General features: G+C 58.2%; 1 protein-coding gene across 1 annotated transcript in view; it reads right to left on the reverse strand.

Moving 5' to 3' along the window:
• Window positions 1-20,084, reverse strand: part of MAD1L1 (mitotic arrest deficient 1 like 1) — a 320,736-nt gene that overhangs the window by 171,542 nt on the left and 129,110 nt on the right. The window contains exon 11 of the mRNA XM_079718283.1: window positions 3,259-3,403. Coding sequence (XP_079574409.1) covers window positions 3,259-3,403 — 145 coding nt within the window. The remainder of the gene's footprint in view (window positions 1-3,258; window positions 3,404-20,084) is intronic.

A 20,084-nucleotide genomic window follows, 5' to 3' on the forward strand; every position in this document is an offset into this window, starting at 1 on the left:
CACCTGCTGTCCAGGACAGAATTCAAGCATGTGAGGGTTGACTTTAACCCAGGGGTCTCCCCATTCCTTCTGACCTAACGCACACCCCGACTTCTCCACGTACAAAGCAGGAACTGTCCGCATCCCTGTAGGGCTGAGCTACTTGAGATCAGGAAGAAACGGAGAACCTCAGAGCGAACAAGCTACTCTCCTGGTCTCGTGGGTCGGCGCCAGCAGCTCTGGAAGGCACTGGGCTTCAGCAGGGAACCACAGGGACGTGCCACCCTTGGCCCAAGCCTGGGCCTCCCCGCTGCTGAGCTGCTGACCCCACTGCGGCTCGGCCGGCAGCTGGACAAGCCTCCCCATCACACAGCTCCTGCCAAACCGCAGATGATTTCTCAAGGCTGTCAAGCGAGCACGAGGAACATAAAGAGCTGCGTTTACACAAGGTAAACAGCACAAATCCCAATACCCAACCAAAGCCCCTCCGTCAGAAAAAGACCAGGAGCCTTGAGGGCAGCCTCCTGGGCATAGCGACGACCCTGGGCAGGGAGGGAGGCCCGGCAGTCGAGGACCCCTGAGCGACGACCGCTCCCCCCAGCCCAGGGAGACTTGCTCCCTGGAGCCTCCCTCCAGGACAGCCTCTTCTGGACACAAGGCAAGAGGAGCTCTGGCCTCTTCTCAGACGTCCCTGTGTACCTCCTGCCTCGATTTCCCAAAAGCTCACCTTCTGCCCACGTATTTGTTTCTTAAGCAGCAAAGCGGGGGTCCCACAGGGTGGGGGGGACGACATCACTACCAGACCGTGACCCTGGAGGTAAGACACCAATGACTGGTGTCCTCCTCCAAAGGCTGCTCCACTAGGGAACGGGGGTCGGGGGCGGGGCGTAGGAAAGAGGGGGAAGGGAGGCTTTTACTTTCATTTTTTGAAAAAATTCATGCTAAAAGTTAGCTTTCACTGCTTAGAGTCTATAAATAAGATTCTGTAACCATATTGTGGAATATTAGGGGCACGCTGGAAATAGCTCATTTCAAATAGGAAAATGGTTTGTGTTCACCCAGTTCTGGAAGCCAATTTTAAATTGCTTAAAATAGTCATGGTATTTTACCAAGGTAATTACACTCTTAGCTATCAGTAACAATTAAACCCTTAGACTAGAGATGCTTAATAAGGTCTCAAAATAAAATCGCACATTCGAAGCACTGTACTCTGAAATGTCAAACACGCAAATAGGGCCCTCGATGGGATGCAGGAGTGAGAGCCCCGTCGGCGCACCTGGCCCAGCGCCGCAGCGGAGGGCGGGACACTGCACTCGCCACGCCCTGCCTCAGAGAGCTGGTCTGGGGGCTCCCAGAGGGGTGGGGGTGTCTCCCAAGGAAGACAGGAAGATCAGCAACCAAAGCATCCTCGAGACCTGACAGCTGCCACCCTGGAGGTGCCTCGAGCAGGAAGCACGCAGACCACGAGGGAGCCGCCGTGCGAGCCCACGGGGCTACTGAGGGCGGAGGTGCTCGGCTCCAACCAGGAAGCGGCAGCCTGGCCGCCCTCTGCAGACCCGCTCGACAAACAGCTTAATCATGCGGCTGGCAAGATGGACCCCGCGCGCCTGACCCGGCCACCGATCCACTGCAAACATGCCTCTGAGCCACAGTTGGTGTAAGTCATCCGTCAGTGCCAGGCAATCAATACCTCCCCCCCTCCCTCTCTCTCAGATCTACGCCTGTCAGCGCAGCGGGCCAGGGCCAGGACCGAATTAGACCAAAAAGCGCCATCAGCTTCCAACGTGCTGAGCAGGGGGATGAGAGGAGTGGAAATTTCCTGCCTCGGGAGCCCAGAATAGTGACCTTTAAGGACAGAAACTGTCCAAGGAGGAAGCCAGGCACAAGCGCACGATCACGGAGGTGCAGACGGATACCGAGGGCGTGGACTCCGCAGTGTTGGATATGCGGCCCCGCTGAGGAGGCGCCCGGTGCGCCAGGGCTCCCAGCGGGGGATCTGTACCAGTGAACTGATGCAATCCTGGTAAAGCAGAGCAGGAGGCCGAGCCGCCAGGCTGCCAATCCAGCCCAAAAGGACACTCGCTGGGCAGCATGGGCACTAGAAGTGGACGACACGGACAAGACCGACGGGCCCCGCACGAGGACAGCTCGCAAACTCACCAGGCGTCTCCCCTGTGGGGCCACCTGCAAGGCTGGTGTCGAGGTCGGCCAAGCCTGACCCCAGGAAGCTCGAGTGACGTGACACACACGGCAGGGGACGTGCTGGAGAGGCCGGGAGACAGCGGGCTTTCAGCAGCCGGAATGTGACCTGCCTCCTAAAAGCTTCATAACTGGGAGGTCCCAGGTTTTTATCAAACGATCAAGAACAGGCAAACAGTTGTCAGACGCGACTGCTGAAACCTCCCAGGGGGACGCCCCTGCCCCGGCCCCGGCCCCGCCAGGTCAGCACGCCCGCCTGGCCACTCACTATCAGCCTGAGGGCAGGTGGGAGGAGTCCGCCGGCATCTGGGCAACCCCGACCCTCGCCTAGAGAGCATCTGGGGACAGTTTCTGGCTTTTTCCTTCCTTGTCTTCTGAGATTTCAGCATCCAAGGCAACGTTCTAAATAACGCTCTCTCACAAAAATCGTAATGCATGCTCCAGCGAGCTGTGTGGATCGAGCCAGACATCAGAGCCCCTCAGGCTCAGCACAGTTAGCGAAACCCAGCCGCCCAGACGGAGCTGGGAGCAGGAACGCATCCCGCCCGGTGCACCTGCACACAGGTGACAGTTTCCCACTGCGGTCCACCCTGAGCTCCCTGGGCTCCGAAGGAGGGAAAGGCTGCGCCTGCCCACCAGGCCGGAGGGAGGGCTGACCCCACCGTGAGACACAGGGGGTCGGGGCTGACACCCCGATGCCCGAGGTCAGTGCGTGAAGGACCCGGGCTCTGCCCTTCACAAGGAGGAGAGGCCCCGCAGGGAATCCCAGGGTCTGCATTTCAGAACGCTCCTGGCAATCCAGGGTAAAAACGCGCAGGCTGGCTAAACCGCCAAGATTCTCTCCTTTGGTGAGGGGAGAGCTCAGTCTGATCTGAGCCGTGACTCACAGGCAGCGCCTGTGTGTGTGTCTAACTGATGGAGAAGTGGGGACACAGATCACTGGTGGTTCTGGGTGCACTGCACTTGGTAGAGACCCTGGTAAACGTGGGGGCCTTCAGAGAAGACTAAGTGTGGACACGGCAGGGGCGGGCTGGGAGCTGCTGGCCCGGAAGGCAGGCCCCCGCGGCAGGCGCCCCGTACCTTTGTCAGCAGCAGGACGCGCTTCTGCAGCCGCCGGGCCAGGGCCTCATGCATCTCCCGCTTCTTCCTCTCCTCCAGCAGCTGGCTGCTGAGCTGGCGGACCTCCTCCTGGAGCTGCAGCCTGGCCTTCTCCAGCCCCCGGGCACTGCAAGAGGCAAAAGGGCAGAGTGATGAGGCCTGGCCCCCAGGACAGCACCCAGTGACGGCCCCCAGGCCCAGCGTGGCCCACGTCACTCAGGTCCCAAAATAGAGCCACACGTGCAACCAGCCCGCTGTCACTTCCTCACTTCTGAATAGCTACTTAAAGCCTTTCAGGAGTTTCTGGATTTCAAAGAGCCGCCCAGGGTGATCCCAGAACACGGAAGGTGCGGGGGAGGGAAGCTCAACTCCACACACAATGGGGAAAATTGCCAGCAGCGCGGGCTTCATTCGGGAGGGCGCCTCTGAATGAGCTAAATTACCAGGGCAGGCGCTTCCCATCCGAACCGCAGTCAGCCACAGATGCGCAGCTCCGTGCGGCGCGGGGACGTCAAGTACCAGCCCAGGGTGGGCCCCTTCCACAGACATCCTGCAGAGTCGAGCCCCCCCGCAGAGCTGCGACAGCAGGGGGCAGACCCCGGGCACGCGCTTCCCTCCATGCGGCCAGCGCCCTGCCTCAGTTCATACACTTGACGTTGCTCTCAGGTTTCCGTGACAGCCTCTCACCTGGGCAGCCTCCAGTGCCACCAAGCCGTCCCTCAGACTGCAGATCGGATGGGCACCCATGGGCTCACATGCCAACTTCCTGGCAGGGCACCTTCCGAGTTTGGTCTTTGCCGCCCTTTCCCTCAAAACTCCATCAGTCCTTCACAATCTGTAGGGACCGTCCTCTGCCCTGGCCTGTTCCCACACAGGCTTCAGGAACCCCCGTCCTGCCCCATCCACACAGGAGGTGCCCACACGTAGACACCCCCCGGCTTTTTGAGGGGACGGTGATCAGGACAGCTCCCGGGAGGGAGGACGCCCCAGGAAAAGGAGGCGCTAACCCCACGGGCGGGTGGGCGGGTGAACCATGAAGCATGGGCCGAAGATGCCGTGTCCACGCTATTCTTTCAAGCAGAGGAAACCTCTTTCTAAGACAAACCTTTAATATTCTGCTTCTGTATTTTTCTTTTGAGATCTTACCAGGATTATATTACAAGGTGCTATCTGTAACATTTAGCTGGGGTGACGCCCAATGACAACGAGATGACTTCGAAAATACACAAGTTGGCGCTGAGGGCGCTGCAGACACCACCACCCGCATCTTGCATCGTTCTTGGCGTCCAATTTTGTCTTTTTTTTGCTTTGATTACACGATTTCAAGAAAGCCTTAATCCACAGGGATGGCAGACAATGCTTTCTTTGGAGGTGGTCTCCGCTGTGCTAATTTTTTCCATTTCACGTCTGAGTGAGCATGGGGTTATTTTTTATCGTAATTTAGTATAATTCTTTGAAGAGCTGACTACAATTTGAGAGTAAACGTGGAACACGCATTTACAGGACTTTGTAAGAGCCTCAGAGAACGCCTGGTCTCGCAGCCGGAGCAGCGTTCTCGCCCAGGGGCCCCGCACCTCACACCTCGCAGCCTCCTCAGAAAGCCTTCCTCTAAGAGCGAGTCCCCCTGCACAGCTGGCCGAGGGCTCCTGACACTTCTACGTGCTTCATAACCAAAGACGTAAAATAAAATAAAACAAATATTCACTGAAACAGACATTTAAAGAGGCCATTTTGAGTTCTAGCTCAATTTAAAACTATTCACAGGCCAATTTAATCATCAAGGACTGTGAAATCGACCCTGGAGTCACTGACTGCAGGTGGGCAAGGGTGCAGTGTTTTGAATCACTGCTCCGCCGTGTGATTTAATGAGAGGAACTCGGGGTCCCTTGTCCAAGCTGCCGAGGCCAGGTGGCATCAGCCAAGGCCAGCTTGCAGGGGACGGGGCTGCTCTGAGCACAAGCTTTCTGGGGACAGCCCTGGTGGGAGCTGACAAACCCCAAGACCCACGGTTTCGGGAGCACGATGTCCCCACACAGAGGCCTGGAGGCCTCCCTGCCGAGGGCAGGTATGAAGGCCACAGGGTAACTGCTGTCCACCTGCAGAGAGCTGGAGACCCCGACTCCTGGGGCCTGGCCCAGGGCACACCTCACCTGCACCTAGCCTGTCACCACCAGCTCACTGTGTGGGCCCCTAAAACGCGGGTGGGCCTGAGGCCCCAGACCAGGCCCAAGATGTCACAAGAACAAGTACGTCAAGTGCAGGACACAGTGCCGGTCACATGTCTAGCAGCACCCACAGGTGACGACCGAGCCTTTCGGGGCTTGGGGCTTGGCCCAGGTAGGCAAAGCTCCTGCCCGCTTAGAAAAACCACCTGTCCTTCCCCCCGTGAAATGCTTTTCATGAAACCAAGATGGGAAGCGATGCAGCAGAGGACACACAACCCCAGGCACCAGCAAGCAGCCCTGGGAGGGCAGCCCCCTGGCAGGCTGGCCCGAGTGGCGCTCGGCCCGGGCCGGGGTCTCCCGGGGTCTCCACTGGAGGCGCTCCACCCTCAGGCTCGCCAGCCCCGTGTCACCCCGAGTTCCAAGGCCTGCCATGCGGCCTAACGTTCCATCAGTACCCAGTTGTTTTTAAAGCTGGACTAGACCTAAAAATCCAACCTGGGCAGCTTGCAGGAGGCGGTGATGCGGGCACTGCCCACATAGCGCTGCTTGGGCCGCCGCAGCCTGGCTCTGACTCTCCTGAGCCCCGGTGACAAACTGGCCCAGCCCCGGAGAGACAGCAGGGGTCAAGCGGCACCACGGGCCGCAGCCCCCAAGCTGTCGTTCTGAACGGTGCGGGTCTCGGGAAAGACGACGTGTGTTCTGTGCAGCAGAGGCTTAACCCAGGGCGCGGCGCACTGGTAAGTGAAAGGGGAGAAAGAGGCGCCCGGAGAGCTTCAGGGAGCAGCTGGGGTCCCCTGAAGTCGCTCTATCTGGAGACCGAGAGCACTGGGACCCACGCCTCTGCGGGGGCACCGCGGCCGTCGGGCCTGCACCAGCCGGAGTCAGTGCTGCCGGGAGGGGAAGGGCTGCCCCACGCCACTGGCAGGAAAGGGAGCGGCAGGAACCCCCTTCCGGGAGAAGCACTGGGCACGGGCCTCCCTCCCCGCGGCCTTGCGGCTCTCCCCGCAGCGCCCCTCCGCGGGCCGCAAAGGGCGTCGGCTGGCAAAGCAGAGCTGGGAAAGGGAGGCTGGAGCGCAGGACTGCCACGTGCAGAAGACGGACAAGAAGCGGCAAATACGTGATCAGCTCGGGAGGGAGGGAAAGCAGGGAAGGACCCAGAGGCTAGAGCAGAGCAGGGCAGAGGCTCTGTTGACGTGAGAGGGCACCGCACCGCCCCAGAGGGCAGCACGAGGGGGTCTGAAACCGCGGGGTGTGCGCCAGGGGCCAGGAGGGGTCAGAGCGCGCAGACAGAAAGGGGACGAAGAGCAACGGGGAAGGGCCGCGTGGAGAGGGCAGGAGAGAGTGAGAGGGAAAGAGAGAGCAGAGCCGAGGACCTCAGAACACCGTGGGGGAGGGGGCGCCCGAGGAGGCGCTGGCTGTGGTCCACAGGTTCTCGGGGGAGCGGGCCAGAGCGCAGGGTGTGCTCCAGGGAGTGACCCCGCAGGGCGGGGACGTCCCGGTGGGCGGGGGAGGAGGGACCATGAACAGCCGGGCCTCGGGGGACAAGCAGTGGACGGACCGGCACAAACAGGGCCTGGCCTTGCACAGGAGTGCGGGTTTCTGACATGTCCAAGAACTCCCCCCAAAGTGCCCCAAAGTGGTTTCTCACAACACCTGCCAACGGGCGGCCCTCCCCTGTCCTCGTGTGCCAGGGGGTGAGAGCACACCTGCAGTCTCTCCAGAGGGGGCCTCCCGCAGCCTGGGCCGCAGGCCCGTCGGCCACCGCTCTGCGGACAGAGGCCTGTGGGTCCCCAAGCCCCGACCCAGAGCGCCAGCACCACACGGCCGCCTCTTCCCGGCGGAACGCCCTCTAGTTCAATCGCGGCCTTCCTTGTGAAGTAAAGAGGAGAAAACCCATAAAAAATCAAACCTCTGGTTCCGTGCTTGCGCTGAACCCTGAAGTCAGTGGCATTTCCGTGAACCTCTGGGAGTTCAAAATGAAGCCCTCAGTTCTCAGAGGAGAGGGTGGCACGTTCATCCATCAGTACCTTTCTGAGCTGGCGTCTGCGGAAGAAAGGCCTGAGCTCTTGAGAACCCCTCTCTGTGCTGTGACGGGCCGCTGCAGCCCACTGCAATGTCATCTTCATCAGAAAACCCCCAGCCTAAGGAGATCTACTTTCAAGGAAGGATGAAAGGACACGCACGCTGTGAAGCCGCAGGCAACACCTGAAAGACCTTCTCTCTCTCAGCGCGGTTCCGCCCTGCCCTCGCACCGCACACCCGCCTTGAAAAAGAGCTGGTTGAGATCCGTACCACCGTTTCCTTTTCTGAAGCTTCACACGGGACTAAAGAAGAAAGCAGAGATCAGGAGCTGGGAGCTCCGCGGTGCCCAGCACGCTTGTGCACCCCTGGGTCCTGCTGAGTGTCCACACAACCCGAGAGGATAGGGGATCGCTACCGTATCCCTATCCCCAGACGGGGCACACACAGCCGGTGGGCGCAAGCCAGGCTCTTATTCAGACCAGAGCCCTGACTACACACGTGGGCACCCTCTCACCGCACGGCCAGCCTGGACCAACGGCTGAGATCAGGTCTTGGGCACAGCAGCGGGACCCTGGGCTCCATCAGTCTGGTCAAGGGGTAGCTTCGGCATGTGTGCGGAGAAGGAAGGGGACCAGGGAGCCAGGAGGGCGGGAGGTGGGCAGCCCCTCCGTTCTGGGTCCTGCTCAGACTCAGGAGGGGCCACCTAGGAGAGGAGCCATGAGCCTCGCCCGTCACCCCCGACGCCCAGGCCCGGCGTGGCACACAGCCGTCTTCACATACCGCATCTAATTCCAATCCTAAATGCCTCCAAGTGTCATTACACATTTCTCAGAAAAAAATAAAAAATCCAAACAGTGGAAACAAAACCAGAGAATGAAAAAGGCAAAGGATGAAGTAATTACCAATCAAAGGAACGGCGAGGGGCAGCTGGGGGCTGCAGCGGGCATGAGTCCCTCAGCGCCAGAGGTCAGGCCTCCCCGCCACCTCTCCGCCGCCCAGCTCCCCACATCTCACCAATGCGAATCGCCAAATTCAATTTGCGTTCCCAGATAAACAGAGGCCACACGGTAAATACTCTCATCTGACCCTGAAATGTGAGGAGGAAAATTACCCTTTGCATTTCAATTCAAACCCAACCATAATGAAGAATCCAATTTTGCTGATCCGTTACCAACCTGTAACCGCACGGGTGGGTGGGGCTGACTCCACATTCCGGGGTGGGGAGCCCAAGCGAGGCCGGCTGGAGCAGCCCAGTGCTGGGTGCCAGGCTCACGGCAGGATGCCCTCAGCCCACCCCAGGGGCCCCTGGGACTCAGGACACAGGCACGGCAGGGAGCAGAGGGCAAGTCGGCCCCTCGGATCCTGCAGAGCAGCTGCCCGGGACCCTTGAGCTCCGGCTCTCAGCACAACCCGGGGGAAGACGGTGGACGGGTAACTAAGGTGACCCTTCATTCAGGTGGCACAGACGCCCCATGCAGCGGAGGTGACCTTCTGACCTCTCACGTGCACCATCTCACTAAGCCCCACAGCATCCCCTGAGGATGCGGGTCCGGAACATGGCCCGCAGACGGGACAGCCAAGCCGGACCCAGGGAGAGGGACCTTCTACACCGTGCTCGGCCAACTGTCCGCCGCCTGCTCTGGAAATACAGTTTGGCTGGAACGTGGCCTGACCCGCTCCTCACGTGGCATCTACGGCTGCTTTCCTGTGACAGAGATTCTGTGGCCTGAAAAGGCAGAACTATTTACTACCGGCGGGCCCTTTACAGAGACAGGCTGCCTGTCACTGCGCTCTGCCCGATGTAAGGTCCGGAAAGGCCTCCGCCCACTGGCGGTCGGTCCCCTCCCCGCCCCGCCAAGTGGAGCTAACGGCACAGAAGCTCGTGGCAGCCTGGCCGGCCCTGGGCACTGCCGACACAGGACCCCTTATCAACGAGACCAGCGCCACCCGATGCACTGTCCCCTCACGCTGCGCCCCACCCTCTCACATCCGGAGCCCAGGGATCCTCCTGTTTCTGGTCTGAACAGACGCCACAGCCTCCAGGCCCCCTGTGGCAGCGACCTCCGTGGCTCTGAAGCCAGGCTGCGTGGGCACGAGGGAGGCGAGGAAGAGCCCACAGAGCAGCAGGCCCGGTACTCTTCCCCATTTCCCATCCGAATCCCCCTCCTCCTTCAGCTGGGGGTGGCAGGTAAGTGGCCGTCCCAGGGTCACAGAGCTCCACGTGGCCGATGATGCTGAGGGTCGGGCTGCCCCCACAGCACACCCGTCTCTGTCCTTCCAGACCCCCATCTCCCTCCCTGGGTCAAGGATGGCAGACGCCTCAAGGCAGACCCACCCCCACCCCCAGGGGGTCAGGAGCACGGGCTGCAGGCCGGGGTCAACCACCTCCACCAAGGGAGGGGAAGGGGCACGCCGAGGGCATTCACGTGCACCTCACTGAGGGGTCCCGAGGGGTGCAAACAGGTCTGGGACAGACGAGGTCGGGATGCGAAAAAATAAACAAGCTTCAAACACCCAGAGAAGCCCCGTAACAGGGTAACCTGGCTAAACACCTGCTTAAAACAGCTCTGGAGGGACACTCCAGGGCCCGGTCCAGGCAGCGTTACTGAATACTGAGCCTCAAGTCCTGAGCACTATACCTTGGGTACCCAGTACTAAGCAGTCCACCTCAGGGGCCAAGCACTGAGCCACCAGTACTAGGTACTGAGCCTCAAGTGCCAAACACTAAGCCAGAATGTGGTCTGAGCTCCAAGGCAAGGAGGGTCAAAAAACAAGAGGTGGGCAGCCTGGGGCCTCCAGAGCGTCTGCCTTTACACCTGGCCAGTCGTGGTGTTGATGAAAAAGCAGCAGACCGGGCAGCGAGGATGCGTCGGCTCCAGGCCCAGCTCTCAGAGACCTGTCCCTCTGGAGGCCTGGACTTCCACACCCACGAAGCACGGACAACCCACGGGAGGGACACGGAAGGGGACGTGGCAGCGGGAGCAGCACCTGGACACGGCGCCCCAGAGCCCGCAGCTCCAGTTGCACAAGCGTAAGGCAGCACAGCAGCCCCTTCCCCGTGCGGGGGGGACGCGGGCGCAAAGGGCCTTGACCACGGCGCTCGGTGCCAACGAGAGGTGCCCGGGGGGGGCGGGTGGTGGCAGGGACACACAGTAGGTCCCACCGCGGGGCACGCCTGTGACTTCTGATGGCCCAGCTCCAGGTGGGGTCCCCGTCACAACCCAAGTCAGGACCTTCCACCACTGCATCGCCCCGAGAAACAAAGGAGGGCCCCGCGGCTGGGAGCACGTGGTGGAAGCAGCCCCGAGGACGCCCGGAGGTGGTCTCCACACGCAGGCGGTGGGGGGCGGGGGGTGGCGCTGCCACGCACGTGCCCGCGGAGGACCCTCCGTCGGTGCTGGACTTCACGTCCACCTCCTCCCAGGGGCACGGAACCAAACCTCAAGCTCAACGCAGCCCTTAAGATACAGAATGATCACCAAAAATCAGACTCTACAGGGTGAGAAAAGCGAATGCACTACACCCTGCACGTCCTCCATCTCCTCGCAGGAGCAGGGCCCGGCGAGCGCCCAGGAGCCGGCGAGGGCAGGCTGACGTGCTGGGGCTCAGGCCTTGGCTCTCTTGAGCGCCCTGTGGGTCCAGCGTTGGCTTAGCTGGATATAAAAGAAGACAAAAAGAAAAAGATTTTTACAAGATCACACCTCCTGTCCTCAAGGCATTCACCGTCCAGCACAGGAGAAGAATAAAACACGGCACGGCGGATGCAGGAAGCTGGAGGGAAGGGGAAGGGGCACGGCTGCCTTAGAAGGACGGCCAAGCCGGGCGGGCACAGAGCTGAGCGCCGCCCGGCCCAAGCAAGGGCAGGAGGTCAAAGGGCAGGACCAGGCCGCAGGGGTGGGACAGGCGGGCGAGTTCCAACGGCGCCCGTGAACTCGGCCAGCGGTAAAGGTGAGACGGCCCAAGCTCACCCCGTCCCCCCGAGTCGCCCGAGAGCCCAATCAGCAACGCTGGCGCTGAGGGTCCCAACGTGCAGACCTTCGCCAGCAGCGCCCTCCACGCCTTTGATCCACACCTGTCCCCGCGACGGTCCTTCTCCTGGGTAACGAAGCCCATTCCGCCCGTTTACTTTCCCATCGACGTTGCTGTCCTCAACCAGAGCACAAGAAACCAACAGCCCGCTGGGTGAGGCGCCTCCACGGGATGCTGACATCCACTACGTCCTGCAGCACCGCTGTCCCCGCCGAAAGAGGAGCCTCCACCAGGCACGCAGCCCGTGGGGACTCCCCTGGGGGAGGAGCCCTCCCTCCACGCAGGTGACACCAGGCAAGCTTGGCCACACACCCTCTAAGCGCTGCCGCTCTCATCCACAGCTCTAAGGCACTTCTGTGCTGAAAGGAGAAAACTTAAGTTACCAGTTCCTCCTTCATTGCTTTAGTCAAGCATCCACGCAGACTTGCTGCGTCCATAGGGCTGCTCACTCACTGATCCCACTTCGTCCCCCACAGGCGCGGGGGCCCCGGGGGGTTGACACTTGCCTGGAGAAAGGCCAGCTCTACTCAGTTTTTTTCCTCTTGAACTTTAAGAGCAACTAAGACAGAAACGACCTTTACAAGGCAGGGCCGGTCCTGTCGGGGAAGCTGGAGCGCGCTCACTGCTCTGCTCACACCACAGGAGTGGCCGGGCTCCTGACCTCACCTCGCACGTGCTGCCAGGCACACCACAGCTGGTCTGGGTGGTGGCGGCCATTGGGGGCAGCTGTGGCCAGGGCTGCAGAGGCGGCAGCCGCAGCTGGACTCACGTTCGCCCTCCACCACTTGCCAGTGCGGAATGGGGATCCGAGGACACTGACAGTTTCTCCTCAGGCTTCCTCAGAAAAAAGCACTTTGTTAAGAAACGAAGAGACTCCCTGACATATGGCAGGCCCTCTGCGTCCAATCTTCCAGTAACTTTTGTGGATCATCTCTCAACTGGCTGTGGGTACCTTCTTATGGACTGCTGCCGGGGGTTCCAGGAAATCTCTGCAGTTTATTTAGTGACAAGGCAAGGCTGTGGCCCCAGGAGTAGGGAGGGAGGTCAGGCGGGAAGGGCACGGGGTGCTCCCTGGAAGAGGTGTCACCCAGAGGCCCCGGGCGAGCGCCAAGAGTGGGTGTCAAGTCTGAAGGGGGGAGAGCACAAGGGAGGTGGCCATGCTGAGGGGGGCGCCTCCCCGCTGAAATGGCCAGTTTATGGTGCGAAGCAAACACCACACGGGGTTCAAGAAAAGGCAACAGAAAACCATGAAGACTGCAGCACAGGGCGAAACCCACACCAAGACTAACGGGGCCGGAGAGACAGGCCCACCCACACCCACCCGCCCATCAGTCAGCCAGGCCGCGCGGGGGGTCGAGGGCCTGGACCCGGGAGTGCACAGGGCGGGGCCAAGAACAGGAAGGCGGGGGTCCCCATCCCCAGCCTAGTGACTCCACGAGGGCCCCAAACCAGCTGAGGTCTGGTTTTCCACACAGACCCGACTTCAGGGAAAGAACACTTCAGGGACACTGACATCCATGCGGTAATTCTACTTCTCTTTGGAAGTTGGTAAGTCTGTACATCCGACAGGGCGTTTTGAGTGAACGGTGCTCGGCAGGACAGGAGTAACAGAGCAGCTGTGAAAATTCAACGATGTCCAGAAGACTCTGGTCAGCAATTCAGAGAACAAGTCTGGAAGTGTGTGAATAGCGGGCATAGAAAAACGAAGTCTGCTGTGATTACAAATACTGATTTAGTTCTCTGAAATTTCCGGAGGAGAAAAGGAGCCTAGCCAGCCGTGGGGCCACAGCAGCACCAAGCATGTCACATGGCCCCACCGCCAAGCACGGAGGAGAAGCCCGTGACCTTCAGGTACCTGGAGCAGCCTCGGGTCCCCAGGCAAGCCGGGCATGGTGACAAGCGGGAAGGCAGCGCCGTCTCCAGTGGCGTCCGTGGGCGTCCGTGGGCCCGCCAACAGAGCCACGCAGAGGGCCATGTGCGCGGCTGCCGGGGCCGCTGCAGCGCTGATACCAGGACGGCCCGTCTGCTGGCGAGCAGATCAGGCACAGCAAACGCAGCACGGACAGCAGACTTCCCACTTCCCACCGTCGTGGCCGCCGCGGCTGCTCACCCTCCCGCCCACCGGTGCATCGCTTTCTGAGAACAAGACACCGGAATCTACTCCACGCCTGCGCATGGGTGCACCCTGGCTCCCTGTCGTCGGACCCCAGGTGACACAGGAAGCCACCACTGCCATCGTCGGACTCGGAGCAGAAAGAAGAGGAGCCCAAACACACAAACAGGACCCGGCAAGGGTGGGATGCACGCTGGGACCCTTGGGAGATGGGACGAGAGACCTTCACTGTGTTGCCGTCGGGGCTGGCAGCATCCGGCAAACACCGCCACCCTCCCCCGGTTACACACACGCCCGTTTAACACTGCCCACCTGGACAAGCTGCGTCCCATCGTCATCCCCGCTGGACACGGGACGCCCGGGCCCTGGAGGCAAGTCAGTGAGGCGGTGAGAGTTTGAGCTCAGGTCTCTCCGTCATGACACTACGCGGGTCACGAGCACTGGCTCACGCTCGCAGCCACGGGTTCCCTGCTTACGTGGCCAATCAATCAATGCGAATCGAGCGTCTCCTGTGTGTCAGTCACCAATCCAGGCAAAGGAGACAATGGTGACCGGCTTCAAGGAGCTCACGCAGGACAGACGGTGTCCTGGGACGTGCCAGGGGGTGCGGGCTGCCCAGGCTCTGCCAGCTGCCCACCCTGCACTGTGTGCGCGGCTTCACCCCCAGCGGGTCCCCCGGATGTCCTCCTCACTCACGGGGCTCCCCCGACAGCACGAGGCCACGTGGAGCCTCAGGCCCCCACTGCCCTGCTGCCCCAGAGCTGGGAAGGAGACAAGCCAGTGCTACCAAGCACAGACAGAGGGTTGAAACCCCCTACCTGCTCAGAGGTCCAGCCTTGCCTTGCCTACAGATCACTTAAACGACGAGACCTCCCTATCGGAGACCCGCCACCAGACAAGATAATCCCCTCGCTGGTTTCCTGCGTGGCCCTGGGTTCATCATGAACATGACCCCGCATATCAGATACTGAGAGCTTCTGACTGAAAGACCACTTTCTCTGAAATGACCTCTTTACAGTAAATTGCACAAGTGGGAGATGGCAGGGAGAAATGGCGACTGATAAGCCGGCTCACACGGGAGGGAAGGAGCCTCGTGGAGCCCGAGCGGGCGGCCTGAGTTCCCATGCGGAGCTCAGACTGCCGTGGACGCCTGCCACGTGCCTGGGGCCAGAGGACCTCCTAGGCACCAGCCCACCCCTGCCCCCCCGCCCCATTCACACTGAAGGAAATGAGGTTACTTTGAGGGCACCTGCTCACTGAGCCTCACTTGGTTCTCAGGCGTTAACATTACAAAACCGTTTGTTGAAGAACTGACTCATTTTTAATTGAGACAAAGTCATACCATTTTAAAGTGAACAATTCAATCGTTTTTAGTATATGTACAATGCTGTCCAAACATCGAGACTAATTCAAGAAGATTTTCATCACCCCAGACAGAGGCCCCGTCTGTCCCGTCAGCAGTCACTCTCCATTCTCACCCCCCGCAGCGGCTGGCCCCAACTAACCTACTTTCTGTGCCTATGAATTTGGGCATTTTGTCTTACTGGAATCTTGCACTACGTGGCCCTCTCCAGCTGGCTTCTTTCAATTAGCATAATGTTTCCAAGGTTCGTCCTACTTCACCATGTACCACTGCTTCATTTCCTTTGCGGATGAGTAATATTCCACTGGGTGGATGGACCACAACTTGTTTATTCATCGGCTGCTGGGCATTTGGATTCCTTCCATCTTTTTGGCTGTTGTGGATAATGGTGCTATGAACACTCAAACGCAGGTTTTTGTGTGAACATATGTTCTCAGTTCTCCTGGGCACATAACTAGGAGTGGAACTGCTGGGTCATGTTAACTCTGCGTTTAACCTTCTGAGGAACAGCTAGACTGTCTCCCACAGCGGCTGTACCATTTTACTTTCCTACCAATAATCTGTGAGGGTTCCAATTTCTCCACATCCTCACCCAATACTCTTTTATTTTCCATCTTTAAAATTATTATTACAAAAAGTATTGTATTGTACAATGACATATAATTATATGTGCAACTTTATTGTTATGTATGACATATCATTATCATGCTAGCCATCCTAGTGGGTGTAAAGGGGTATCTCACTGTAGTTTTAATGTTCTTCATGTGCTTCTTAAACATTTGTAGCAATGTCTACTTAAGTCCTTTGCCCTTTTTGTGGTAAAATATACATAACATAAAATTTTAACCATTTCTAAGCATCCAAACAGGTGGCATTAGTGCATTCACACTGTTGTACAACCATCACCACCATCCATCTGAGAACTCATCTCCCCCAGACTGAAATGTGTCCCCATTAAGCGCTAACTCCCCCTGAACCCCAGCCCCTGGCACCCCCCCTCTTACTTTGTCTTTATGGATTGGGCTCCTCTAGGGACCTCACAGAAGTGAAATCATTATCTGTCCTTCTGTGACTGGCTTATTTCACTGAGCATCATGTCTTCAAGGTTCATCCATGTTACAGCAGGCGTCTGAACTGCCTTCCTTTTAAAGGATAAGTGATATTCCACCGCACGGAGGGACCACGCTTTATTTGTCCACCCACCCTCACCCCTCGAGGGACACTGGGCTGCCTCCAGCTCGACTACTGTGAATAATGCTGCTGAGAGTGTGGGTGTGCAGACATCTGCTCCAGCCACCCCGGCTTCCACAGCATCCACAAACTTTGTACCCCACCAGCCATGCACAAGGGTGGCAATCTCTACCCCCTCACCAACACGTGTTTTCTATGTTTCTGGAAGCAGTCACCCTAAAGGGTGAGAGGTGATATCTCATGGCTTTGAGCCCCATTTCTCTAAGGACTAGTGATACTGAGCATCTTTTCATGTCCTTATCGGCCATTCATTTATCTTTTCTGGAGACACGTCTATTCAAGTACTTTGTCCATTTTTTAATCGGGTTGTTTTCTTCATGCTCTGTGTGAGAATTCTTTATATATTCTGGATACCAGACCACTATCAGATACTTTGCAAATATTTTCTCCCTTATGTGGGTTGACTTTTCAATTTCTTGATGGTGTCCTTTGATGAATTTAAGTTCTCTATTTCAATGAAGTCCATTTTAGTAATCTTTTTTTTTTTTTGCCTGTGCAGAAAGATACTTGTGTATATTTTTGCTTGGTATCATATTTAAGAAACCATTACCCCCTAACCCAAGGTCACAAAGATCTATGACACCAATATTTCTTCTAAGAGCTTTATAGTTTTAGTTCTTGCATCTGGGTCTTTGATCCATCCGAGTTACTTTTTGCATATAGTTTAAGGCAGGGATCCAAATTTATCCTTTTTAATTAATTTATTGATTTATTGATTTTTGGCTGCGTTGGGTCTTCGTTGTTGCGCATGGGCTTTCTCTAGCTGCGGCTAGTGGGGGCTGCTCTTCATTGCAGTGCATGGGCCTCTCATTGTGGTGGCTTCTCTTGTTGAGAAGCATGGGCTCTAGGCGCACGGGCTTCAGTAGTTGAGGGCACGCAGGCTCAGCAGTTGTGGCGCACAGGGTTAGCTGCTCTGCGGCATGTGGGATCTTCCTGGACCAGGGCTCGAACCCGCGTCCCCTGCAGTGGGAGGTGGACTCCCAACCACTGTGCCACCAGGGAAGTCCCACATTTATTCTTTTGAAGTTATCTCAGCACCATAAAATAAATTAGGAAGTGATTTCTCATCTTCTATTTTTTGGTGTTAGTTCCTTCTATAAATGCAAGGTAAAATTCACGGGGAAGCTTTGTGGGAAATATTTTGGTTGCTAATCACCTATTATAGGTCTATTCAGACTTTCCATTTCTTTTGAGTCAGTTTGGATACTTTGTGCATTTCTAGGAATTTGTCTATTTTACCCAGATTACCCTACTTTGTTGACAAACAATAGTTCATAATATTTTCTTAACATAGTTCTTCATATTTATATAAGGCCACTTCCATTCCTGATGTTACTAATAATAAGAGACGTCTCTCATGTTTGTTTGGTTAGTCTAGCAGCTAAAAGTCTGTCGATCTTATTCCACTGTGGTAGGAGAACGTACTTTGTATGCTTCTGACCATTTTAAATGAGGCATATTTCGTGGCCTGACATTAACGATCTGTCCCGGACGATGTTCCCCGTGAGATGGAGAAGAACGTGCATCTGGCTGTTGAGTGGAGCGTTCTACAGGCGTCTCCATGCCTAAGTGTCCTCACCTACACATCGGGACAGAAATCCCTACCTCCTGAGCTTCTTACACAAACTCAAGGAGGCAGGTACACAAAGGACCCATCGCAGCTCTGCATCCAGAGTAGGTGGGTGTGAACCACAGCTGCGGGTGTGGCGGAGATGAAGCGATGCTCAGGTAAGCCAGGGACGAGCCCTCCCTCACCTGCACGTTGGCTCCTCTGAAAGCTACTCAGCCCGCGGATGCCAGGGCTATACTTTGATTTCCTAGGAAAGTCTGACTCAGAGGATCCACCTTCGTGGCAGGGGCGGGGGGGGTGTGTGGCCTGTGTGGGGCTTGTTGTGCACATGCCCCCCCCCCGGGAGACGCAGCCCACGGGAGTGGAGACAACAAAGCAGGGTTTCTTTCCTGTTTTTCTGGGAGGACACTGCAGCACCGTCTGCGCTTGTACCCGGCGGGTGCCCCGCAAATGCTGAGGAAGAGCCGCAGAGTTGAAAGCGGCGCGTCACCCCCCTTCCCCAAGAGCCCCTCCCATGCACACAGGGCCACCGGCTTTCAGAGGGAGCCTACCGCCCCGCGCAGCAATCCCAGCGGGCAAAGAGTCCTCAGCAAGAGGAGAAAACAGGCCGGTGACAAAGAAAAGTGCTTCTCTCCACACAAATTCTTCAGGGGAAATGGATTTCCAAGTGGCCATCTGTCCATGAGATTAGCATCCCAAAGCCACACAGCCACACAAGCAAGGAGCCTGGCTCTGGCTGAGCCCAAACTTCATCACAGTAGTAGAAAAACTCCCATTTAAATGATAATATGAAGTGCTTAGGAAGCATCTTACAGAAGATCCCGACTGCACCCCAGCTTCCAGGCAGCAATCAGAAGGGCCGGCCTAGGCAGGCCGGACCACACCTGCCCCTCCGCGCAGGCCGTCCCCTGGCCTGCTGCCAGCCTGGACCTTCCACGGCTGAGTGTGGAGGAGAGGAGGAAAGTCAGCTGTGGGCACAGTCACCACGCGGCCGCTCCCCCAGACTGAGCCGCCCTCAGGAGGCACAGACCTGCCTGCAGCCCCACGTCCAGGGCCTCCCTTCTCTTCCCTACTGGTCTCTCCGCCGCACCTTCCACTGTCCCTTCAGGTCTCCTCTGAGAGACGCCTCCCCGCGTGACCCTGCCACCTGCCCAGCCCCCCTCCAGGCGCAGACGCCGCCGGAGCGCCTCAGCTTCCTTCCGCCACAGCACGCCATGCAACGCGCCACCGTCTCTGTCCCATCAGACGGCGTGTGCAGGAGGGCAATGGCCACACGAGGTCCCGGCAGAGCACCCGACACCCAGGAGGGGCAGCGGATCCGTTCTGAACGAACAAAGAGCCAAACAGACGTCCGACCAAGAGACCGGAGCACCCGAGGGCCAGGAGACGCACAGGACGTGTGCTGCAGCAGGGGACGGCGGTGCGCCCACCAGCCTCTGCCAGCTGTAGAGGGGCCCAGGGCCCAGACCCCTCAGACCTGTGGACAGCAGGCTGAGAGGGGCCTCCTCGGCACTGGGAAGAGGGACGCCCCTGAGAGCACACACTGGCAGCAGTGGCCGCTGTCAGGCTTCCCAGGGTGGGTGGGTGCCCTGGGAGGGGCACCGAGATGCCAGGACGCCGTGCCCCAACTCCGGCCAGTGTGCTTCGGAAGCACTGCTGACCTGACCCAGCATGGTGCGCACGCACATACACCCCTGCCCACTGGGACCGTCCACGGGGAGACGGGAGCGATTCCACTCCTGCTCTCCTGGCCGCAGAGGCTGGGGGGCTGACGCACGAGGATGCCAGAGGCCGCCGGGCGTCTCCCAGGAGTCACACCCCTCAGCGCGGCTCTCACTCTGTCCCGCGAGGAAGCCTGAGGAAAGAAAGTGAAGGAACCTGACCCCCGCCAGCCTGCCCACCGCCACGGACGACGACTGCGCTGCCCTCTGCCCTCTGAGGGGAGGGGGCAGCCCTCAGGCCCACCCGCTGACGGCGAGCCGAGCACCGGCCAGCGCCGGCTCTGGGCGGACTCAATGTGTTTAGAATGTAAAAAGAAGGACCTGGCAGCCTGGGTAATTAAAACACAGCTGTAGCTACAATAACGAAAGCATGGTGGTGTTATCGCACGTCAAAACAGTGAAATGGAACTGAAAATCCTAATGTAGACTCAAATACATGTAGGAAATGGGCTTAGAAAGGAGATTTGTTATTTATAAAATCCCATCAGGACAACGGGGAAGCTCTCCGGAAAAAACAAGGTGAAACCCTACTTCATAGCTCCTATCAAAAGACAGTCTCGGTGGATCAAAGGTT

Source organism: Hyperoodon ampullatus (assembly GCF_949752795.1).
Source record: "Hyperoodon ampullatus genome assembly, chromosome: 14".
Classification (NCBI taxonomy): domain Eukaryota; kingdom Metazoa; phylum Chordata; class Mammalia; order Artiodactyla; family Ziphiidae; genus Hyperoodon; species Hyperoodon ampullatus.